The 22,226-nt window shown below is 43.0% G+C and overlaps 1 protein-coding gene across 3 annotated transcripts in view; it reads left to right on the top strand.

The window, feature by feature from the left end:
• The window catches only part of RFXANK (regulatory factor X associated ankyrin containing protein), a 53,621-nt gene extending 31,395 nt beyond the window's left edge, over positions 1-22,226 (top strand). For all 3 annotated transcript variants that reach the window (XM_073592573.1, XM_073592555.1, XM_073592565.1), the window contains exons 6-9: positions 5,882-6,007; positions 9,164-9,230; positions 9,464-9,544; positions 20,717-22,226. In XM_073592573.1, the coding sequence (XP_073448674.1) occupies positions 5,882-6,007; positions 9,164-9,230; positions 9,464-9,544; positions 20,717-20,769 (327 nt within the window). In that variant the 3' untranslated portion in view covers positions 20,770-22,226. The remainder of the gene's footprint in view (positions 1-5,881; positions 6,008-9,163; positions 9,231-9,463; positions 9,545-20,716) is intronic.

Raw genomic sequence — 22,226 nt, 5'->3', positions numbered from 1 at the left:
AATGCCACAGCTGTGGCCTATATCAATCACCAAGGGGGCACCAAAAGTCTCTCAGCGCACAGAGAGGCGAACCATATTCTAAAGGGGGGGGGGGGAGGAATGTTCCATACCTATCGACAGTCTTTTATTCCGGGAGTAGAGAATTGGCAAGCGGACTACTTGAGTCGCCAGCAGTTATTCCCAGGGGAATGGTCTCTTCACCCCGACATATTTTGGGCTGTCTGCTAAAGATGGGGGACTCCGGATGTATATCTTCTAGCGTCCAGGTTCAACATGAAGTTAGTCAACTTTGTGGACAGAACAAGGAATCCATTCGCATGCGGAACGGATGCGTTGGTGACCCCATGAGATCAGTTGTCCCTGATCTATACATTCCCCCCTATTCAGTTGCTGCCTCGACTTCTTTGCAGGATCAAGCTGGTAATTCTGGTGGTACCAGCATAGCCCAGAAGGTCATGGTGTGCAGAAATCGTCAAGATGGAAGTGGAGGGCCCATGGTCCCTCCCACTACGGCCAGATATGCTCTCAAAGGGACCGATATTCCATCCTTCTTTACGGTCTCTAAATTTAAATGGCCTGGCTATTGAAACCCACATTCTGAAGAAACGTGGGCTTTCCAGGTCACTTATTTCTACCCTGATTAATGCAAGGAAGCCAGCTTCCAGAACTATATATTATAGGGTCTGGAGGGCTTATGTTTCCTGGTGTGAATCCAAGGGTTGGCATCCTCAGATATATCCTAGGCAGAATTCTTGCCTTTCTACAATTAGGGGTAGAAATTAAATTGGCCTTGAGTACTATTAAAGGCCAAGTCTCGGCTTTATCAGTCTTATTTCAAAGACCGCTTGCTACTCATTCTTTAGCCTGGGGTTTTATACAAGGGGTAACGTGGCTTAATCTGCCCGTCCAAACCTCCCTTGAACCCTTGGGACATGAACTTTAGTTTTGTCTGTGTTACAAAAACAGCCATTTGAACCGATACAACATATTCCCTTAGTCCTTTTGACAAGGAAGTTTGTATTTTTGGTTGCTATATCCTCAGCAAGGAGGGTTTCGGAATTGGCTGCTCTTTCTTGCAAAGAGTCATATATTTGATTTTTCATGAGGACAGAGTGGTGTTACGCCCTTGTCCAGTTTTTTTACCAAAAGTGGTCTCTGGTTTTTACCTGAACCAAGATATTGTCCTGTCATTGTTTTTTCCAAAACCATGTCTTGATGTGGTGAGAGCAGAGAAAATCTATTTAAAGGCAACTGCTCAGATTCGTAAGACTGATGTCTTATTTATTCTGCCAGAAGGTCCTAAGAAAGGACAGGCAGCGTCGAAATCCACTGTCACTAAGTGCATTCGGCAAGTGATAATTCAAACTTATAATTTAAGGGGTAAGATTCCCCCTTTTCAAGTTAAGGTGCACTCTACCAGGTCGGTTAGTGCATCTTGTGTTATCAGGCCTCCATGGCTCAGATCTGTAAGGCCGCAACTTGGTCTTCAGTGCATACATTCACAAAATGTTATCAGCTGGATGTAAGGAGGTATGAGGATATCGCCTTCGGCGCAGTGTGCTGCAGGCAGCAGTACAGATCCTCAAGTTTGGGGCAACCCTCCGGGTTGTGTCTACCTCCCCTCAAGTAGCATTGCTATGGGACGTCCCATTAAGTAATTACTTTAAGGCTCTGTGTCCCATGATGTACGATAAAGAATATAGGATTTTTATAACAGCTTACCAAGTCTTGGAGTACATCATGGGACACAGAGGTCCCTCCCCTCTTTTTTGGGATTTAAGTATATTGCTTTGCTACAAAAACTGATGTGCTCCTGGAAGGAGGAGGGGTTATATAGGGAGGGAACTTCTTGGATTGGGTATTACCAGTGTCCATCACCTGAAGGTGGCCTATAACCCATTAAGTAATTAAGGCCACCAAAATGCATTATTTTACATTTTTCTTCATTAAACCTCATTTGCCATGTAGTTGCCCACCCCATTAATTTGTTCAGATCTTTTTGCAAGGTTTCCACATCCTGCGGAGAAGTTATTGCCCTGCTTAGCTTAGTATTGTCCGTGCTAAATATATGCACTGTCCCTATACTATTGACACTGGCCGGAAAAGGGTGAAACATCTAGGATAATCAAAGGGTTAATTGTGAGCCTAGCCAGTGTTTTAATGTACTGTGTGCTGCTTTTACTCAGGGAAGTGATGTATTCTATTCCCTGCTTTGCAGGGACACAAAATCCATCCCTTTCTCCCCCTGTCAGACAGAGATCTGAGTGCAAAATTTTATTTAGCAGTATATGGGCGATCCTTAAGTGATTAAAGCTCACATCAGAGGCACAGATGGCAGCCTTGTAAGCTGTTAGAAATCGACTGATATTGGATTTTAGAGTCTTTGATATATTTTATTTGGATCTTTTAGAATAATTCACTTCACAGTACGAACAGTTTTAAAGCCCTTTTTGTTTTGTTTCTCATTCATTGATGGACTGCTGCCTAGTATGGATTGGCAGCCCAGTATAAACCCCACCTAATTATATATATATTTATATTTAATTAATTTTTTTTTTTTTTTTGCTAGTGTCCTAGAAGGACAGACACCTTTTCTTCCTGTTCAGCTCAGAGCAGGCTAACCTTTTTGCTAGGTACCATTTTTTTTTTTTTTTTTTTTTCCCCCCCTCAATCAAGTTTCTGACTTCATTGCTGCTGAGCTGGAAAGTTAATGCAGCTATCTAGGTCAGCCTTTCCTTAGCTTGACTTCCATTTGTCATACCTGGACCCCACTGGACTGAACATTGCAGGGCTACCAAGGAATAACCTTTAAACACTGGGCTCTGAATTGGGGCATTTATAGACCTAGGTATATTGGTAAAAGTTAGCTGCACTCCCCAGGTATGACCTTGTCTCTGAAGACTCACTTTGAGTACATTTTTATCAGCTGTTTGGGCTTCATTAGTACCCGAGCCCTTGCTTCGTATCCTGAGCTTTAGGTTGCTTTGCTGCTTTGAGTAACCCCAGCTCAAACTCTACTAACTGCTACAAGACTGCTTTTCAGCAAGCCGACGTCTGCAACCTAGAGTCTATTCCATCATCGGAGGCCTCTTTAGCTGTATGTAGTGCGACTGGTTCCTTTTCCCTTTCAGCTGCGGTTTTCGCTACAGTCATGTAAAACGTAATGTTCAAAGTCACTTAGTTATTCGCAGAGGCCACAACGCACTCCAGCCCCTTCCCCAACAAAGTCTGTAATCTGATTTACTCACAAAGACTTTGCTGACTCAGAATCACTCTGATCAGAGAAGCTATGTGTACCCCCCCTGCCTGAATGTTTATTAACCTTGTAAACTTTTGAAATATGATTTTGTTCAAAAGTGAACTATTCCCAGTGTGAATCTGTTCCACCTTAAAGCCAGCACTATACCAGTGACGGATGTGCCTGTCATTAAAGCAGATTTTCCCCCTCTCCACCTAATAAACCTGACTACCTAAAATTGCTAAAAACATTCTACTAACTAAAACTAACAAAGTTAGTAGTACCAGCCTGCTGTCGCCTCCCATGGACTCCTGAGTCTCTGCACTTGTGTCCCTTGCTGATCATCAACTCACGCTGCCATTAAAATAAAAACTGAAAACCATTTTGTATGGTGCATGCACAAGCTGAGGCATGTGACATCATTGTTGGGTTGAAAATATGTTTATTAGAAGTTCATCACAAACCAGAGCTTCTCGAGAGTAAAAATTAACAGTATGAGTAAACGCATGAAAGTCTCTGAGAATCTTTGAAGACATTTTCTACAACAACATAGACATCTGTGGTGACATCATTGTTGGGCTGGCAGAAAATAATGAAACCAACTGTCAGTATTGTCATATGCCTGGAGGGAAAAAAAGACTTTCCCCCAGATCTTGCAACATGTACAGGAAAGATATTTATTTTCTAAACAGATGACTGAAATTTTGTATGGCACATGTGTGAAATGAGGCTCATGACCTCATGCGCTTCACGTTACGCATGCACCATATAAAAATGAAGCTAGTCTGTAAAAACACTTTGCTTTTTTTTCTTCAGATATCACAAGGTAGGAAAGAGATCCCCCTATAGGCACTGGTGACATTGCCTTCCCAGGGTACATCTGTCAGACCAGGGCTATGTCAGTCTTGCCTTCAGGTAAACCAGAAAGTGCACAAATAAAAAAAACATGTTGGATGATTTTACATCAGTATGCAGAGCTGCACGCTAGACCTAAATGATACGCTGTTCATTTATAGAACACTGTTCTTGCTGATGGGCCCTGCGCCTCACCTCTGTCTTGGTTGTGACTTTTTCCTTTGCCAGGCTGTGGCTAACTGGTTGTAATTCCTAAAAAGGGATCCTATCGTCTCTTTGAATCTGCTCAATACCAATATCAATGATGCTACTGGTGGCAGCAGGAGGAGCCTAAGGAACAGACTGTCTTTTCCCTCCTTATCAGTTAGGAAACAACTCTCGTTTCTTCACTCCAGCAGCCTTCAAGTTGAGACCCTCCCTAGCTTTATTCCTAGTCTACCAGCAAGGTAAGGTGGCTGAAAGTCCACCAAATTTTTAGACAAGCCTCTTTCCACATGAAGGTGCACCTCCACTATCCAGAGTTGGGGGATGTTTGTTAACCGTTACAGACAGCTTGCATCTTAGATGGCTTGGGTGCAGGAGGTGGTTATACCAGGGCTACAAAATGAAGTTTTGTTCTCTGCCCCAAACTCTGCTTCTCGCCTCCAAACTTCCTATGTCACAGCACTGATCAGATCTCCATTTAGTCCTCTGGGGTCTTCTGAACCAAGGTGTCATTGCCCCCTATTTCTGTAGAGAGGTTTCAAGAATTTTACTGTTTAACGTATTCAGAGTTCCTAAACCCAAAGAGGGGAGGGCATCAGTCATATCTTGGGTCTCAATGCTCTGAATCTTGTTTTTATAAACATAAAATCCTATTTTGATAAACATTTGTTCCGCTTGGGACACACAAATCCAACATCATCACCTTCCTTGAGTCTACCATTTTGTGCCCTTGAAAATATGAATGATTTTGAGGGATCATTTATGAACTTGTTATATGCATGTGAGAAAAAGCAGAAAAAAAGGGATTTGGCCACCCAAGATACAAAATGGGAGGAAGGGCCTGGTAGATTTTCACTTTCAGCAAAAGATTAGCTGACTTCTTCTTTCCTTATGGATGTCCACTGTAGAGTTCCCCTTGTGTTCTGCTAGCTAACTCCAGCCCAGAGTATTTTCATAGAGAAGACAGTTCAATGCCTGCTGCTGTATGGGAGACCATCTCAGAACTTTGCACAGTGACTATTCTTGTGGCTACCCTGACATTGCCTAGTCCATCCACAACATTAAAAACGTGCACATAAAACATGTCCACTAGAGTATACTGCATTAGTTGTTTAATGATGAGCAGGAAGCTTAAGGTATTATTTTTTTTTTTTTTTTTTTTTGGCTAATTGAATACCAGTAGTATAATGTATGCTGCAGCAAACAGTGCATTATTTTTCTTCCCTACAGTAGCTCAAGAAAGTGCTAAATATTTCAACTGCTGGAGAATTATTCAAGTAGTAGGTTCTTAATGCTACAGTGCATATGTTTTGTTAATCGGTTTTTCTTTTACTACATTGGGTAGTGCTTTAATCTCCCTTGCAGGAAACGGAACACAGATACATAAGGACCATGTATATCTTTAAAACAAAGAAATACAGGTATATCAACCACATTAGGGGATCTGACTACACCATATGGTATTGATAGTGAATGAAATATGACATGCTAATTAATTAGAAGGTTTTTTTTTTTGTACATAAATACATTTAAAATCCAGACCTGCTGCACAAAATGCTCAACAATACTCATTTCTTTTTGAAGGGTGCTGACCCTCATATACTGGCCAAAGAAAGAGAAAGTGCCTTGTCCTTGGCCAGCACTGGAGGATATTCTGATATTGTGACCCTGCTCCTAAACCAGAAGGTAGACATTAACATCTATGATTGGGTAAGTGAATATATGGCACAATAACTATAATGAGAATGAGGTAAAAAAAAAGTGTGGTTCTTTTCCGCTTGAGTTCAAACTTAAACACAAGTGAACAGGTATCGCACAGATAGCACTGAAAGTCCAGTTATACAAAGTAATGCCTCAAAGCAAAACAAGGCTGCTTTTGCGGTGCTGTCTTTTTAGCCAAACAGCTGTGCTCTGTGAATCCCTTTTTTAAGTTTTAAATGTGTCTAAAGCAAAGATTGTATAGTTTTAAAAAGAAAAGATATAAAACCTTTTTATTCTTTTTATTCAAAAGATTTTAAATTGAACTTGCAGAAACATAGACCACAAACCAGACTAAAACAACAACTTCATAATTTTATCATCTTGTTTACATAAACTTGACTCCTAGTTTCCTTACAGCTTTTAGTCTTAAGTTTAATCTCAAATTAATAATAAAGAAAAAAGACAAAAATGTTTTAAAAAAACGGATATAGTAATATGGGAATGTACCTTCACAAAGAAGTTGAAGAAACCTATATTACCTGGACTTTTAAGGAACCCACAAAAAGATATGTTAACAATTTGTATTTTATTCGTGATACAAACATAGTAGTAAAAGTAATCTAAATGAAAAACCAAAGCATGTTTTTATGTGATGACGCATATAATCAAGGTTCATTGAAAGGGTATGTCATATCCCGAGTATATGTAAACACGGGCAATTCGATATAGTCACAGTAGGGAATCTAGGGGGATTCATAGAGCTGCATATGGGTTTCTTCAACTTCTTTTGTATATCTGTAGGATGTAACACTTTTTTTTTTTTTTTTTTTTTTTAATGGTCATTTGTTTCCAGTTATGTGGAATGTACCTTCAGAATTTTTAAATATGAACAGGAAGAGGAGGACAATATTACCAACATTACTATCAGACTGATTCTAACAAGAACTCAGAGCAATGTGGGAGCATTGGTTTATTGATATAGCTGTAGCTTGTACATGACATAGGAATTAAATCATATAGATATGGAAAAAAGAAAGAGAGAAAAAAGAAGGGAAAAGAATGAGCGGGGTTTGGGTGGGGTAGAAGAAATGCAGAGAGGAGATAAATAGAACTGTGAAAAAAGGAACGGTGGTCAATCTTAAAACTCTTCAGACTGTTGAAAGATCATTAAGTGAATGTATGCCTATCTAAATAATCCGTTGGGGAAGGTATCCGTTTGCCAATGTCTAGGAATAACCACACATGCAGCAGCAAGGACTTTTTTTTTTTTTTTTTTTTTTTTTTTTTTTTTTTTTTTACTTTTAGCCCGGGTTCACACCTATGCGAATTAGATGCGGCTTACACCGCATCTAATTCGCAGGACATTTTAAAATACATTCATATGAATGCATCTGGTTCACATATGTGCGTTGCATTCGCACTGCGCATTGCACAAAAAACGTGTGCGTTTTTTGGGCATTGTGGTGCGAACTACAAGCCTATTATCTCCTATGGGAACGCATCTGATTCGCAGATGCATTGCGTTCTGAACAAGGATTTTCTCTTTCTCCTCACTACACCTCCCCATCTCCCCCCCCCCCTCCCTCCCCCTCTCCCTGCTCTCTAATCCTGAGCAAAAACGCAATGAATCCGTTGAACAGGAGATTGTTATCTCCCCAGTGAAACCTGAGCTTCAATTCGCACCGCACATGTGTGAAACCAGGCTAAATTAATGTAATTGCCCCAGGAATAAAGGACAAACCAGGTGGTCATGGGAGTATTTGGTATCAATCATAACAGTTTGATGGGAGCGCATTGATATATATAAAAATATACATACACACAATACACTCAGTCTATGGGAAGATTTGTTCCAAATACAGATGTTTGCATTGCTGGCGGAAATGCCTGATTATCAAAGAGTGGCATTATAGGGCCAATGTAGGAGGACATGGCTAAAGAGGAAACAGAATGATCCCCAATAGTCAATATTTGTTTCGTCGAGGGGCATATCCTTCTGCAATTTTGAATCAATCCATGACAGAGCCCATAAGTCAGCTTAGTTGAGGATTTGTTTGAGTGCCACTCAGAGTTTAGTATCATGAGGATGCATCCAGTCCGTTACTTTAGTTAGTACAGAAGCCTTGAAATAGAGAGCCGTGTAGAGTGCTGCACCCAACTCTAGATTTGGGCTGAGATAGTGTTTTATGATCTAAAATGTTTTGACCCCCAGATGAGTTTTGTGTATAGACATTGTAGTTTTTGGAGGAACGAGTGCAGGATTGTGATGGGAAGAGTTTGAAATGGGTATAGGAATCAAGGGGTGACGTACATTTTCAAAATATTAATTATACCAAAAAGGGGAACTTTTTTTGGTCCTAGGTTTAAAGATCTGTTACTGATTTCCAAAGTAAAAATTGGAAGTTTAACAGGAATAGTTGAGATAAGCCAGAAGGAATATGGATCCCATGGCATTTTGCTGATTGACGGCCTCATTTGAAAGGGAAACTGCACTTGTTGAGGCCTGAGGGATACATTCAGGATTTCTGATTTTGATCAATTAACCTTGAAATTACAACACACTGTGACCAGAGCAATACAGTGTTACCATAGTAATACAGTGTTACCATAGTACTACTATGGGGAAGTGATCAGGATTTTTTTTACACATTGTAATTCCCTATGCCAGTGAATTTCATGAGTGTAAGCAACCATTTTTACTGAATGAAACTGATTCATTCAGTGTCTTGTTAGTAATTAGCTGTGATTGGCCAAAGCTAATCGCATGGTACAGATGGGCTGTAATTGGCCCTGTCTGTACCATGTGATTATTGTGACCAATCATTTAGCAACACAATTGTATACAATGAATGACATGAAAGGAAGCCATCCATTGTTTACAATTGCCATATGATCTACTGTAATTGGTTACAGCGATCACTTAGTGGAGGCAGTGGACTGGTATAGTGATCAGTCATCGGCTGTGTCTGGTGGCTGTGCGGCCCCATGCGAGGCATGTTCTGGGAGGACGTCATATGACGTCCACCCAGAACAACGAAAGTCCTGTCCAGGCCCTCATTTTGCTATAGGCTAGGTGGGAACTGGTTACCATAACTGAGCTAGTTATTTTGACACAAATGTGCACAGACTGCAAGTTTCTTACCTAAACCATGTTTTTTGTTACAGAATGGAGGGACGCCATTACTGTATGCTGTAAGAGGGAATCATGTGAAATGTGTGGAGGTGTTGTTGGGTAATATTTTGAAAACTTTTTTCCCTAGCTGAAATATTCTGTCAGTGAAGTGGTCTAGTTTGTTTTGGAGAAGGGAAGGGTGCATGTGCAGGAATACATGAAGGCATTCTTTTCTATATCAAGTCAGCCTCACTGATCGATTTTTGAATATGAGTGTGTTTTGTACATTTTGAAACTTTTTTTTTTTTTTTTTTTCTTTTTTAATTTTAAACATGCGTATTTTATACCAACAGAGAGAGGATCTGACATAACGATGGAGGCAGATTCTGGATATACCCCAATGGATCTTGCTGTGGCACTGGGTCATAAAAAAGGTATATGAAATATAATTTCACTGAACATGGAAGCTGTGCTTATAATTATCAGCATTCATATTACAAAACTTCAACATTCACCTTTATAACGTTAACGTGCTGGTCATAGTGGGGTAGTACGTAGTGTCTATTAGTTATAGATAACTGAATAATGGCCCTAGAATTATTGCTTTAACTCCGATGCATGCGGCAATCTGTAACGTGTAGCGAGATCAACATTTTCATACGTAGGCAGCCCCAACACATGTGTTTACATTTGTATGTATGTAGAGATGGGGGGACCGCACTACTGGGGGTCTGTGGAAGCAGCTAGGAGTGTCTGTAAAACACCCCTGCTGCTGCAGGCATATTTCATATGCTGGCAGTGAAAGAGTAAAAGCATCTTTCAGTTTTAGGAGTGTAGACATAGATATTAATGGGAGTTTAAATTAAAGGGTAAGTTCACCTTTACAGAAAAATCTCTAAGGTGAACTTACACTGGACCCCCTTACCCATCCCCTCTGGTCCCACTGACCTGGAGTCTGGTGACTACCCACTCTGACACATCGGACAACCACTTCACCGGTCTGGGGATTAGAAATCCCCTTGGCTTAATCTCCTAAGCGTACGTGTAGGAGGCATTCTATTTGGTCGGCGCCGTCGACCAATCAGAACCCGCGTAGCCTGTCCTGTCAGCACTGGAGAAGAGGGGAGAAATCCCAGGGCCGGTAAAGCGGCTATCTGATGTGTCAGAGCAGGTGATCACGGGCCTCCAGGTCAGCAGGGAGTGGGTCCAGTGCAAGTTCACCTTACACTTTAACTGCTTGCAGGCTTCCAACAAACATCAAGTTGTGCTGAACCTAACTTAAGCCTGCTTGCAGCCAGCATTCTTATTAAAATCAATGTTTAACCATCCCATAGTGGAGCTAAATGAGGCTTTAACCCTTTTGCTACCAGAGTTGCATATTTTTTTTTCCCACACATTTTAGAGCTGAAGATTACTTAAAACCTCCCAACACATTTATAAACAAAATTTCCTGAAACCAGAGACCTTGGTAAATTTTAAATGTTGGTAGTTGAAATTTTTTTCCCGTAACGCAATTATGCACAACTGTTCATCAAACCCATATTTTCAGTAAAAAAAAAAAAAAAATTCACCAAAGATAATTTTAGTGAACACAAAGGCAAAATATTGCCCATTTTTTGTGAAATGTAGAGAAATTTGAGGTTGCTTTGAGTAAATACCAAACATGTCAATCCTTAAAACTGCAGGGGCTTGTGAAATTATTACTCTAAAGCTGGCTACACATTTTTCTTGTACAATTTTCCTTTAGATTTACCAAAACCATATGATACGAGGTCACACCTGAACACTTTCAAATTGGCATATAATTGTGAAGTGGAAGGAAAATGATAAATGGTTTCCAAATATTTTTTACAAATATGTGAAAAGTGTGACCTGCATTTGTATTCAGCCTCCCTGAGTCAATACTTTGTAGAATCACCTTTCACTGCAATTACAGATGCAGGTCTTTTTTGCACATCTACAGAGTGACATTTTTTTGCCCATTATTTTTTGCAAAATATCTCAAGCTCTGTCAGATTGGATGGAGAGCTTCCGTGAACAGCAATTTTCAGGCCTTGCCACAGATTCTCAATTGGATTTAGGTCTGGACTTTGACTGGGCCATTCTAATACATGAATATGATTTGATCGAAACCATTTCATTTTAGCTCTGGCTGTATGTTTAGGGTCGTTTTTCTGCTGGAAGATGAACCTCCCCCCCAGTCTCAAGACGTTTGCAGACTCTAACAGGTTTTCTTCTAAGATTGCCCTGTATTTGGCTCCATCCATCTTCCCATCAACTTTGACCAGCTCCCCTGTCCCTGCTGAAGAAAAGCATCCCTACAATATGCTGCCATCACTATGTTTCACAGTGGGGATGGTGTGTTCAGGGTGATGGTGCAGTGTTAAGTTTTTTGACACACATAGGGGGTTATTTACTAAAGGAAAATCACCTTGCACTACAAGTGCATTTGGAAGTGCAGTCGCTGTAGATCAGAGGGGGACATGCAAGGAAAATAAAAAAATAGGATTTTTTAAAACAGCTTACCTGTAAAATCCTTTTCTTTCGAAGGACATCACGGGACACAGAGCCACAGTAATTACTGATGGGTTATATAGGTATCACTGGTGATTGGACACTGGCACACCCTATCAGGAAGTTCAACCCCCTATATAATCCCTCCCCCTTGCAGGGATACCTCAGTTTTGTAGCCAAGCAATATAGTGTATTAGAAGAGGGGCGGGACCTCTGTGTCCCGTGATGTCCTTCGAAAGAAAAGGATTTTACAGGTAAGCTGTTTTAAAAAATCCTATTTTCTTTCTCAAACATCATGGGACACAGAGCCACAGTAATTACTGATGGGATGTCCCAGAGCAATGCTACCTGAGGGGGGGGAACCACGACCAAGTAGGGTGCAATCAGACCTGAGGACCCTGTACCGCTGCCTGCAGCACACTACGCCCAAAGGCGATATCCTCATGCCTTCTCACATCCACCTGATAGAATCTGGTGAATGTATGAACTGAAGACCAGGTTGCGGCCTTGCAGATTTGAGCCATAGAGGCCCGGTGATGCACTGCCCAAGAAGCACCAATAGCCCTTGTGGAATGTGCCCTGATCTGAAACGGAGGAATCTTCTGTTTCAAACCGTAAGCTTGAATGATCAACTGTCGAATCCATTTAGAAATGGTAGCTTTTGACGCTGCCTGTCCTCTATTGGGACCCTCTGGCAGCACAAACAAAACATCCGTCTTGCGGATCTGAGTAGTTGCCCCTAGATAGGCCTTAACTGCTCTTACTACATCCAACGAATGTAGAGATCTCTCTTCCGGAGAACAGGGATCTGGAAAAAAGGAAGGTAGAACAATGTCTTGGTTTAAATGAAAATCAGAAACCACCTTCGGTAAAAAACTAGGATGAGGGCGTAGTACCACTCTATCCTTGTGTATAATCAAATAAGGCTCCTTACAGGAAAGAGCTGCTAATTCTGATACTCTTCTAGCAGAAGAGATGGCCACCAGAAAAATTAATTTCCTTGTCAACAAGACCAAAGGAATCTGACTTATTGGTTCAAAAGGCCGTTTCTGTAACACAGCCAGGACCAAATTCAAGTCCCAGGGGTTTAGGGGCGCTTTAACCGGAGGATTAAGACGCATCACCCCCTGCATAAAGTTTCGGACCAAAGAATGCGAAGCAAGTGGCCGCTGAAATAATACTGATAAAGCAGAGACCTGGCCCTTGATGGTACTCAAGGCCAGCTTCATCTCTAATCCCATCTGTAGAAAATCAAGGATTCTACCTATGACATATTTCCTGGGATGCCAACCTCTGGATTCACACCAGGTTATATAAGCCTTCCAGACTCTATGATAAATCATCCTGGAAGCTGGCTTCCTTGCATTAATCAAGGTAGATATGACAGGACCTGAGAGCCCACGACTCTTCAGAACGTGGGTCTCAATAGCCAAACCGTCAAATTTTGCGTTTGTAAGGCAGGATGGAACACTGGACCTTGAGATAACAGGTCTGGGCGTTCCGGTAGTGTCCACGGGGAACCTACCGTCATCCTTACTATTTCTGCATACCAAGTCCTTCTGGGCCAAGCGGGGGCCACCAGAGGTACCGACTTCCTTTCCTGCCTGATCCTGCGAAGGAGTCGTGGTAGTAGCAGAATAGGCGGGAATGCGTAAATCAGTGAGAACCGATGCCACGGAATCACCAACGCATCCGTCCCGCATGCAAGAGGATCTTTTGTCCTTGCCACAAATCTGTCTATCTTTTTGTTGAATCGGGATGCAAAGAGATCTACATCTGGAACCCCCCATCTTTGGCATATGGCCCAAAAAACGTCGGGATGCAGAGACCATTCCCCTGGAAGTAACTGCTGGCGACTTAGATAGTCCGCCTGCCAATTCTCTATTCCCGGGATGAAAACTGCCGATATGCATGGCACATGCATCTCTACCCAGACTAAGATCTGGTTCACCTCTTTTTGAGCAGCTCGGCTCCGGGTGCCTCCCTGATGATTGACATAAGCCACTGCTGTGGCATTGTCGGACTGGATCCTGACCGGACAACCCTGTAGCCTGATAGTCCAGACCTTTAGAGCTAGATGTATCGCCCGGATCTCCAGAATGTTGATGGGTAAGGTCCTCTCTGTCTTGGACCATACCCCTTGGACCGCAGCCTGTTCCAGAACTGCTCCCCAACCTGACAGACTGGCATCTGTTGTTACCACCGTCCAGGTAACCGGTAGAAAGGATTTCCCCTTCTGCAGGTTTTCGGGTATGAGCCACCAATTGAGGCTCTGACACACCGCATGCGACAGGTGCATCAGAAAGTCTAATGCCTGAACCTTCTTGTTCCAGGTCGACAGAATACTGTGTTGCAGCATTCTTGAGTGAAACTGAGCATAGGGAACTGCTTCGAATGAAGACACCATCTTCCCTAGTAGCCTCATACAAAGGCGGACTGAGGGACCCTTCTTGGTCCTTACTGTCAGAATCAGCTCTCTCAAAGCAGTGATCTTTGCCTGGGGTAGAAATATTTTCTCCTGGCTTGTATCTATAATCAGACCTAAATACTCCAGGCTTCTTACTGGTTTTAGGAAAGACTTTTCTAAGTTGAGGATCCAACCCAGGTGTTCTAGATACCTGACCGTGGTCCTCAAGTTTCCATTCAAAGAGGCTACCGACCGGTCTATCAAGAGCAGGTCGTCTAGGTATGCTATGACAGCTATACCCTGAGCCCTTAATCTGGCCAGAGGAGGAGCCAAGATCTTTGTGAACACTCGAGGTGCAGTGGCTATCCCGAAAGGCAGAGCCACAAACTGGAAATGGCGCCCTCCTACCTCGAAGCGCAGAAACTTCTGATGAGCAGGAAAAATGGGCACGTGCAGATATGCATCTCTGATGTCTATTGATGCCAGAAATTCTCCTCCCTGCAGGGTGGGAACTACTGTTCGAATTGATTCCAGACGGAAGGATTGAATCCTTAGGAATCGGTTCAGATCCCTTAAGTCCAAAATGGGCCTGACATCCCCATTTGGCTTTTGGACCGTAAAAAGGTTGGAATAGAAGCCCAATCCCTGGTCCTTTGCGGGAACTATCATAATGACCTCCTGCGACAAAAGTCGCTCTAACGCTAGAAGGAGCGACTGCTTCTTCTTTGGGTCTCTGGGAACATTTGATCTGAGGAACCGAGGAGAAGGGAATTCCTGAAACTCCAGCTTGTACCCTAAGGTTACCGTGGAGACTACCCATCTGTCCTGGAAGTCCTCGTGCCAGAGCTCTGAGAACTGTCGCATCCTTCCCCCCACTCGAGTGAGCGGGGGCGCCCCCTCATGCAGAGGTCTTAGTGTTTTGCCTAGTAGGCTTCTTTCCCCAGGACTTCTTTTGTCCCTGGGGTTGACTCTTGTCTCTGGACCCCGATGGAGGCGGCCGTCGAGACTGCCTGGAGGCTGAAGCCCCCGGCGCTGGGGAAAGAGTCAGTTTGAAAGAGGGACGCTTACTCTTCTTCTTGACAGGTAAGAGAGTGCTTTTCCCACAAGAGATTCTCTTGATATAGTTATCCAAGTCCTCTCCAAACAACCTTGCACCACGAAATGGAAACCCAGCCAGTAGCTTCTTACATGGTGCTTCGGCTGACCAATTTTTCAACTATAGGATTCTACGTATATGCACCAACCCCAGTGAAAGACGGGAGGTTTGCACGATAGAATCTCTAATGGCGTCAACCACAAAGCATAAGGCCGCTGGAATGTTAGCAAACCCCTGGGCCTGCTGTTCAGGTAATACTTTGATGACCTGCTTAACATGGTCTCTTAAGTATTGACAGACTCCAATCGCTGCTACTGCAGGTTGGGCCACTGATCCTGCTAAGGAGAAAACATCCTTCAATAGGGATTCCATCCTCTTATCTACAGGATCCCTGAGCATCTGAGCATTGTCTACAGGACAAGTCAGGCTATTATTTACGGAGGAAATGGCGGCATCAATAGCCGGTATTCCCCACATTTTAATAAACTTTTCTTCCATCGGATAAAGTGTTGAAAACTTTCTCGGCGGAAAAAAACGTTTGGGTGATCCCACTCAGAATAAATGAGCTTTTCAAGTGAAGTATGAACAGGAAAAGCATGTGCTGCTTGGAAAGGTTTCAGTGACCCCAAAGCAGAAGAGGATTCCTTAGCAGTTTCAGGTATGGGCAACTTAAATGTGGAGCGGACCAATCCAGTGAGGATCTGCACTAAGACTTTCTCCTCTTGGGAAGTCGCAGAGGGTCCCTCTCCACCTGATTCCCCCGAAGAGGAATCATCCGTCCCATCCCGATCCTCTGAAAGGGATTCATCTCCTTTATCCCAGAGCTCCTCTGTCTGAGGGTCTTGGGGAACAGAGGAAAGCCTAGTGCGTTTTCTTCCACTGAGTGAAGACGTAATCACGGCCATTAATCTTTCCTCTAGACCATTAATGGTTGAGGAAAAAACTTCTTGTGTAATATATACAGGGGCTGAAGTGCCAGAGGCAGGTGTAGCCCCTGACCCCGATGGCTCTCCCCGGCTAGCCGTCCCTGGCCCATCTTTAGGGGGGGGGAGGATGCTGCCGACAGGGGGCCCTCAGAACCTGAACGAGATCCCCTAGTGTCTCTGGTTCCTGGGGTGCTTGAACCTCTTCTACCCATAGTGCAAAGCAACAAGGTGTGAGGTATACAAATGAACACTGCCCGCTGAGCGATGTAGTCTGGCTAAAAGCCTTGCTACCCAATGCTCAGTCTGGTGTTACTTCAGTAAATGCTGCCTAGGAGAATGCCTGTGTCCCACCTTACATGCGACCGTCAGCTCTGTGTCTCTCAGAAGGCTGAGTGCACCTGTACAGAGTGCCTTTAATAGCCTGCAGCTGGCCTGAGTGGGAGTCTAAGCACTCTGTGCTGACGTCCCACCCCCTCCTCTACCGCCCCCCCCCCCCCCTCGAGTTTTGAAAAAAACGAGTGCTTCCCGCACTGCCGACTCTCCTGTCATGCTTCTGGAGAAAGGCTGGGGATGGGGGGGGGGGGAGAGGAGGGAGGCTGGTAACAAGATCTGCCTGAATGGCTATCTTCAGAGATGGTGGCCATTAGGCCGCAGAGCCCGGGTGGTATAACCACTTTCTAGACCCCTGTGGCCCCTCTCTAGCCTGGGGGGGAACATTCAAACATGAGAAATCCCCCCTTCCACCTTACCTGTTTGCAGCCTGCTTGAGACGCTGGGACATAATCAGCGATTACAACACCTGAGACAGAGTCAGCATGTGCAGGTTTGTGCTCTTGGCAGCCCCCGGTGGTCACAATAGGCATAGCATGCATTTACCTTAAAGGAGAAAAGCCACTAGAACTCAAAAATTTTGTGGAATCTCCTCTTACCTTATCCAGCCGCAGGGTGCTGTTTACACAGACCCAATCTTCACCTCTCACGGTGGGCTCCGTTTGAAAAACCCGTCAGAGACTGGGGCCCCCATCAGTAGGGGGATCCAACAGTTCTGGGACCGTAAAGCACCTCGCCAGAAATTAGGAAGTGTAAAGCCATTTTCTGATCTGTGGGGTCCAGCTCTCTAAAAAGAGAAGCATTACGGGTAAAACCTCGTTTCTTCGGACACGAGGCCCGGGTACCATTCAATTCGGCCATGAAAAGACACTTTGAATGGATCCGGTTCGCCTGGCTTGCCCCAGTATAGGATCTTAGGATATTCCCTTTGGAGCTCAGCACAGGACATCTTTACACGTCCATCACCTAAGACACTGGCGTAAAAACTGAGGTATCCCTGCAAGGGGGAGGGATTATATAGGGGGTTGAACTTCCTGATAGGGTGTGCCAGTGTCCAATCACCAGTGATACCTATATAACCCATCAGTAATTACTGTGGCTCTGTGTCCTGTGATGTTCGAGAAAGAAACAGCATTTTAGCTTGCAAATGATTGGGTGATTAAAATCAGCAGAGCTTCCCCTCTTTTCAGATCTTCCCTCTGCATTACAAGTGCACTTGGAAGTGCAGTCACTGTAGAGTGGATGTACCTTTTAATTTAGTAAATCAACCCCCTAGTGTTTTGCTTTTAGACCAAAAAGTTAAATTTTGGTCTCATCTGACCAGAGCACCTTCTTCCACAGGTTTGCTGTGTCCCTCACATGGCTTCTCACAAACGGCAAACGTGACTTCTGATGGCTTTCTTTCAACAATGACTTTTCTTTTTGCCACTCTTCCATAAAGGCCAGATTTGTGGAGTGCACAACTAATAGTTGTCCTGTGGACAGATTCTCCTACCTGAGCTGTAGCTCTCTGCAGCTCCTCCAGAGTTACCATGGGCCTCTTTGCTGCTTCTCTGATGAATGTTCTCCTTGCCCAGCCTGTCAATTTAGGTTGACTGTCATGTCTTGGTAGGTTTGCAGTTGTGCCATACTCTTTCCATTTTTGGATGATGGATTGAACAGTGCTCTGTGAGATGTTCAAAGCTTGGGATATTTTTTTATAACCTAACCCTGCTTTAAACTTCTCCACAACTTTATCCCTGACCTGTCTGGTTTGTTCCTTGGCCTTCATGGTGCTGTTTGTTCACTAAAGTTCTCTAACAAACCTTTGAGGGCTTCACAGAACAGCTGTATTTATACTGAGATTAAATTACACACAAGTGGACTCTATTTACTAATTAGGCGACTTCTGAAGGCAATTGGTTCCACTAGATTTTAATTAGGGGTATTAAAGGGGGCCGAATACAAATGCACGCCACACTTTTCAGATATTTATTTGTAAAAAATTTTGAAAACCATTTATCATCTTCCTTCCACTTCACAATTATGTGCCACTTTATGTTGGTCTATCACATAACATTTTTGGTTGTAACATGACAAAATGTGGAAAATTTCAAGGGGTATGAATACTTTTTCAAGGCACTGTAATGTCTAATGGCACACCATAAATAATGAATGACAATTCATCAACAGTTCTGCACCTGACTCCGTGCTCCACCCAAAACGTGTCAGTGTGGTTCCTGTCCGAATCTTATGCGGTTTCCCGCACCGCTCCTGTCATAGTAGGCTCGTCATAGTAATTTTGAGCCTGAGTTCACACAGGAGCGGTGCGGGAAACCTCCCTGCATGATGGGCTCGGGCTACTCCTGGCTCTCTCCCCCCAGCGGTTCCAACCATCCACTGGACCCCCTCCCTGCTCCCGCTGTACCAGATTGCTGCGATCTCCCGCTGTCAGACCACGAAAAGCTCCTTCACAGGTCCAGGGATTTGAAATCCCAGTGGCTTTCTCTCCTCTTCTTGCAGTACGGGCTAGACAGCTTCTGATTGGTCAGTGCTGTCCATGTGACGGTGCTGACCAATTAGAATCCCTGTAGTCTGTACTTTCAGGCTGGGGGGAGAGAGCTGCAGGAGATGTGGGGAACAAAGCCATGGGAGAGGCAGGAGGACCCAAGCCGCAGCCATCACCAAAGGAACATTCCAACGAGTTCAGGTTCCAAGAAGCACTGAGGTCAGTCTGAAACGCGCCACCTCCTAGGTTCAGGCACTCTGTCTGGTTGGCTATCATTTGCTTATTTGGAATAAACTTGTTGGAATGTTCCTTTGGTGTGCAGCCATTCTTTTCTTCTCATTGATTATCGGTGGCGAGCCATGGCTTGCATCCGGACTGCAGTGATTGCTCACCTGGTGCGGCGCATTCCTTGTTTGAATCAAAATGTCTGACAAGCCTGGGATCATAAAGGAGTTGTGCAATTCAGACAGGAATCGCACCACATTTATGTTCAAATCGCATGCAATTCTTTGCAGTGCGATTTTCACCTATTCATTTTGTATGGACGCAAATCGCATCGCAAAGTATTGGTTTCGGGAGCATTTTTAGGAGTACTCGTGAAAATACTTGGTATTTGCGCACCCCTAGTAGGAAGGAAGTCACGTGGGCAAAAAGGCTAAAAAAGAAAATGCAGCCACCATGTTTAAGAATTGGTAAGCTGAAATATATAATAATTTTTGTTGTTGAATTGGCACCGTAAATATTGAATTGCAAAAGGCTCACTTGGGAGTTGGATAAAGGGGAAAAAGGGGAAAAAAAAAAAAAGCTTCCTTTTTAAAACTGAATTCCAGCCAGATATAAAAGACACACACTAATGCTGCTCTGCATTCATTAATATCATTAAATATAATGTTGTTTAAATGCAAGCAGTGTAAAGCCCCATGCACACTATTAGATTTTCTGCAGATTTTTGTTTTAAGACTTACCAAAACCATATAATATGAGGTTAAACCTTACGAGTTTTAATTTGTATGCAGTCAGGCAGGCCCTTGCACTACATGGTTTTGGTGAATCTGAAGAAAATCCTAATAGGGTGTATGGGGCTTAAGTAACTGAATTTGATTTGGTATTGGCCCCATACAATCCCTTGTAGAAGATCTCAGACTGGAAAAGTGAGGGGCAGTGCAAGAATCCAAAAAGCTGTGTTGTAGCACTCATTTGTCAGCAAGGAGCATGCTCAAAGAAAACAGAAAAGTGACAGAGCTTTGAGCTAAGTGTTGCTTCCCCTTCACTTTCCAGACACAAGCTGGGGTAGGAACAAGGCCCTAGCTATATTATTTAACAGCAATAGAGAAAAATTAGGCCTCTTGTCTTGCCAGGGCTGTGTAAATTTAGGAACTGGATGGACAGAGAGAAGATTCTACATTTTCGTAGATGAATCGGCTCCCACTTATTTATTTAATCTGTGTTTCACTGTTATGTTTAAACAATGTTGCATAGTTTAGTACAGAGGTAGACAACTGTGACATTCCAGCCGAGGTTAAATAAATCCCATCATGCCTGTGACTGTCTATTTCTTGCAATGCCTCATGGAACTTGTAGTCTCACAACAGCTGGAGTGACAAAATTGCCTACCGGTTATAGTATATAGATATGAGATATGTTCTATTATTGCTACTTGCATTAAAGAAACAGGGTCTGTGCTGTAGCTATAACATGGTTTCTGTGCTGAAGGTATATTTAATACTGTTGACACAAAGAAGATAGACATAACCCTGGAAGCCAATATAGAGTTAGAAAACAGAGAGATAATGGACCTGAGATTGTTTTTTTTTGTCAAGCTTATGGCGTTACAATTTTCTCTAGTCCAACAGGTCATTGAACATCACATCCTGAAATTGTTTCAGAGCCAAGTGTGACACGGTTGAGAGAAATAAGTAGAGAGATATATGAGCTCGTCTTAATCTGGTGAGACATCTGACAGAGGTCATGGACAAGATGATACAGAACATACTAAGCAAGCTGGCATTTCTTTTGTAAAGGAAAGACTTTATTGAAGCACTTGACAGAAGAATGCACATTCAGAATAGGAATATCTTTAATCAATGTATCCAACGCAGTATATTGAAGGAAAAATTCTATGGCTTGTGTTGGGCAGCAGGAATGACACTTTAAATGTTGGCTGCTGCCCTTGGTAAAAGTGCCTTGCCCAGCCATGATGATGGAGGGCCTGTGTAGGTGGCATTTTAGCATATCTTCTTCTGTAACTCCAGCATCGATCAGCAACGTTGAAAACATTATCATGGTAAAACAGGTCATCCTTCATTTAAGAACTTCAGAGTATAAGGTATTTTAGGTGGAAGGTTTATTTGATCTAGAGCCCTTTAAACCCTGGAGATATCTAGTATATTTTCATTAAGTTAAAGCTGTGTATCTGTCACACAACTTATGATGTATATGACAACTGCTTTATTTACATAAATATATATACATGCTTCAATCGGGTATAATGTTGGCCAGATGCATGCAGAAGTTTGGCAATATAACAAAAAAGAAATTCCAGCATTTATCAAAGCTCTCAAAGGGTGTATGACATGGGCTCTGGATTGATTCTGAATAATGATTTTATGGGGTCCACATAAAGCCATCGTCTTGTTGGATTTCATTGGGAACCATTTTTTTAAACCACAAATAATAAATTATTAGGAATTATTTATATTTCTGTGCTGCACAGTGGAAGACTCGCACATGCCTGAGAGTAACTTGTTGGCTTTGAGATTGTTTCACAACTTGTGATTGACTGCCCACCCAATCTCCTCTCCTGTTTTAGAATAATGCCATCTTACCTCTCAGGAAGCTTTGCCCTGTGTGCTTTTCCTCTCAGAGCAGAAGTGTCAAAAAGAAAATAAAAAGGAGCGTTCAGAAACCCATAAAGGCAAGTAAGAAGCCAAGGCGGGCTGTGCATTAGGTTTTATGCAGGATTGAAGCCTGTTGTGCAGGCCCCAAGTTTTTGTATGCAGGGTTTTTCTAGGTTTTAATGAGCTGAATGGCAGCTCCTCATCTGGGATTGGATGGAGAAAGATATTCTGAGAGCTGGAGCAGGGCTTTGCATTATTTTGGCTAAAGGTGAATGAGGGATGCACTAGTGCTGTAGTGGCTGGTAAAGAAACCAGAGTTCTGCTAGGAACACAGCTTACCCAGAAGTTTCAGATTTGGGTCAACAGCAGCAAGACTGGTAAGTATGAGTATTGGTCTTCTACAGGGTGGCTTATTTAAATTTTAGTCACTTTCATTTAATATTACACAGGGCTTTACAGAGTTTGTAGAAGCATTAATTTCTCGAACAGTGGTGAGCAGCAAAAAAAAAAAAAAAGAA

Source organism: Aquarana catesbeiana, linkage group LG01 (assembly GCF_042186555.1).
Source record: "Aquarana catesbeiana isolate 2022-GZ linkage group LG01, ASM4218655v1, whole genome shotgun sequence".
Classification (NCBI taxonomy): domain Eukaryota; kingdom Metazoa; phylum Chordata; class Amphibia; order Anura; family Ranidae; genus Aquarana; species Aquarana catesbeiana.
This window is presented reverse-complemented; position numbering and strand designations above follow the sequence as displayed.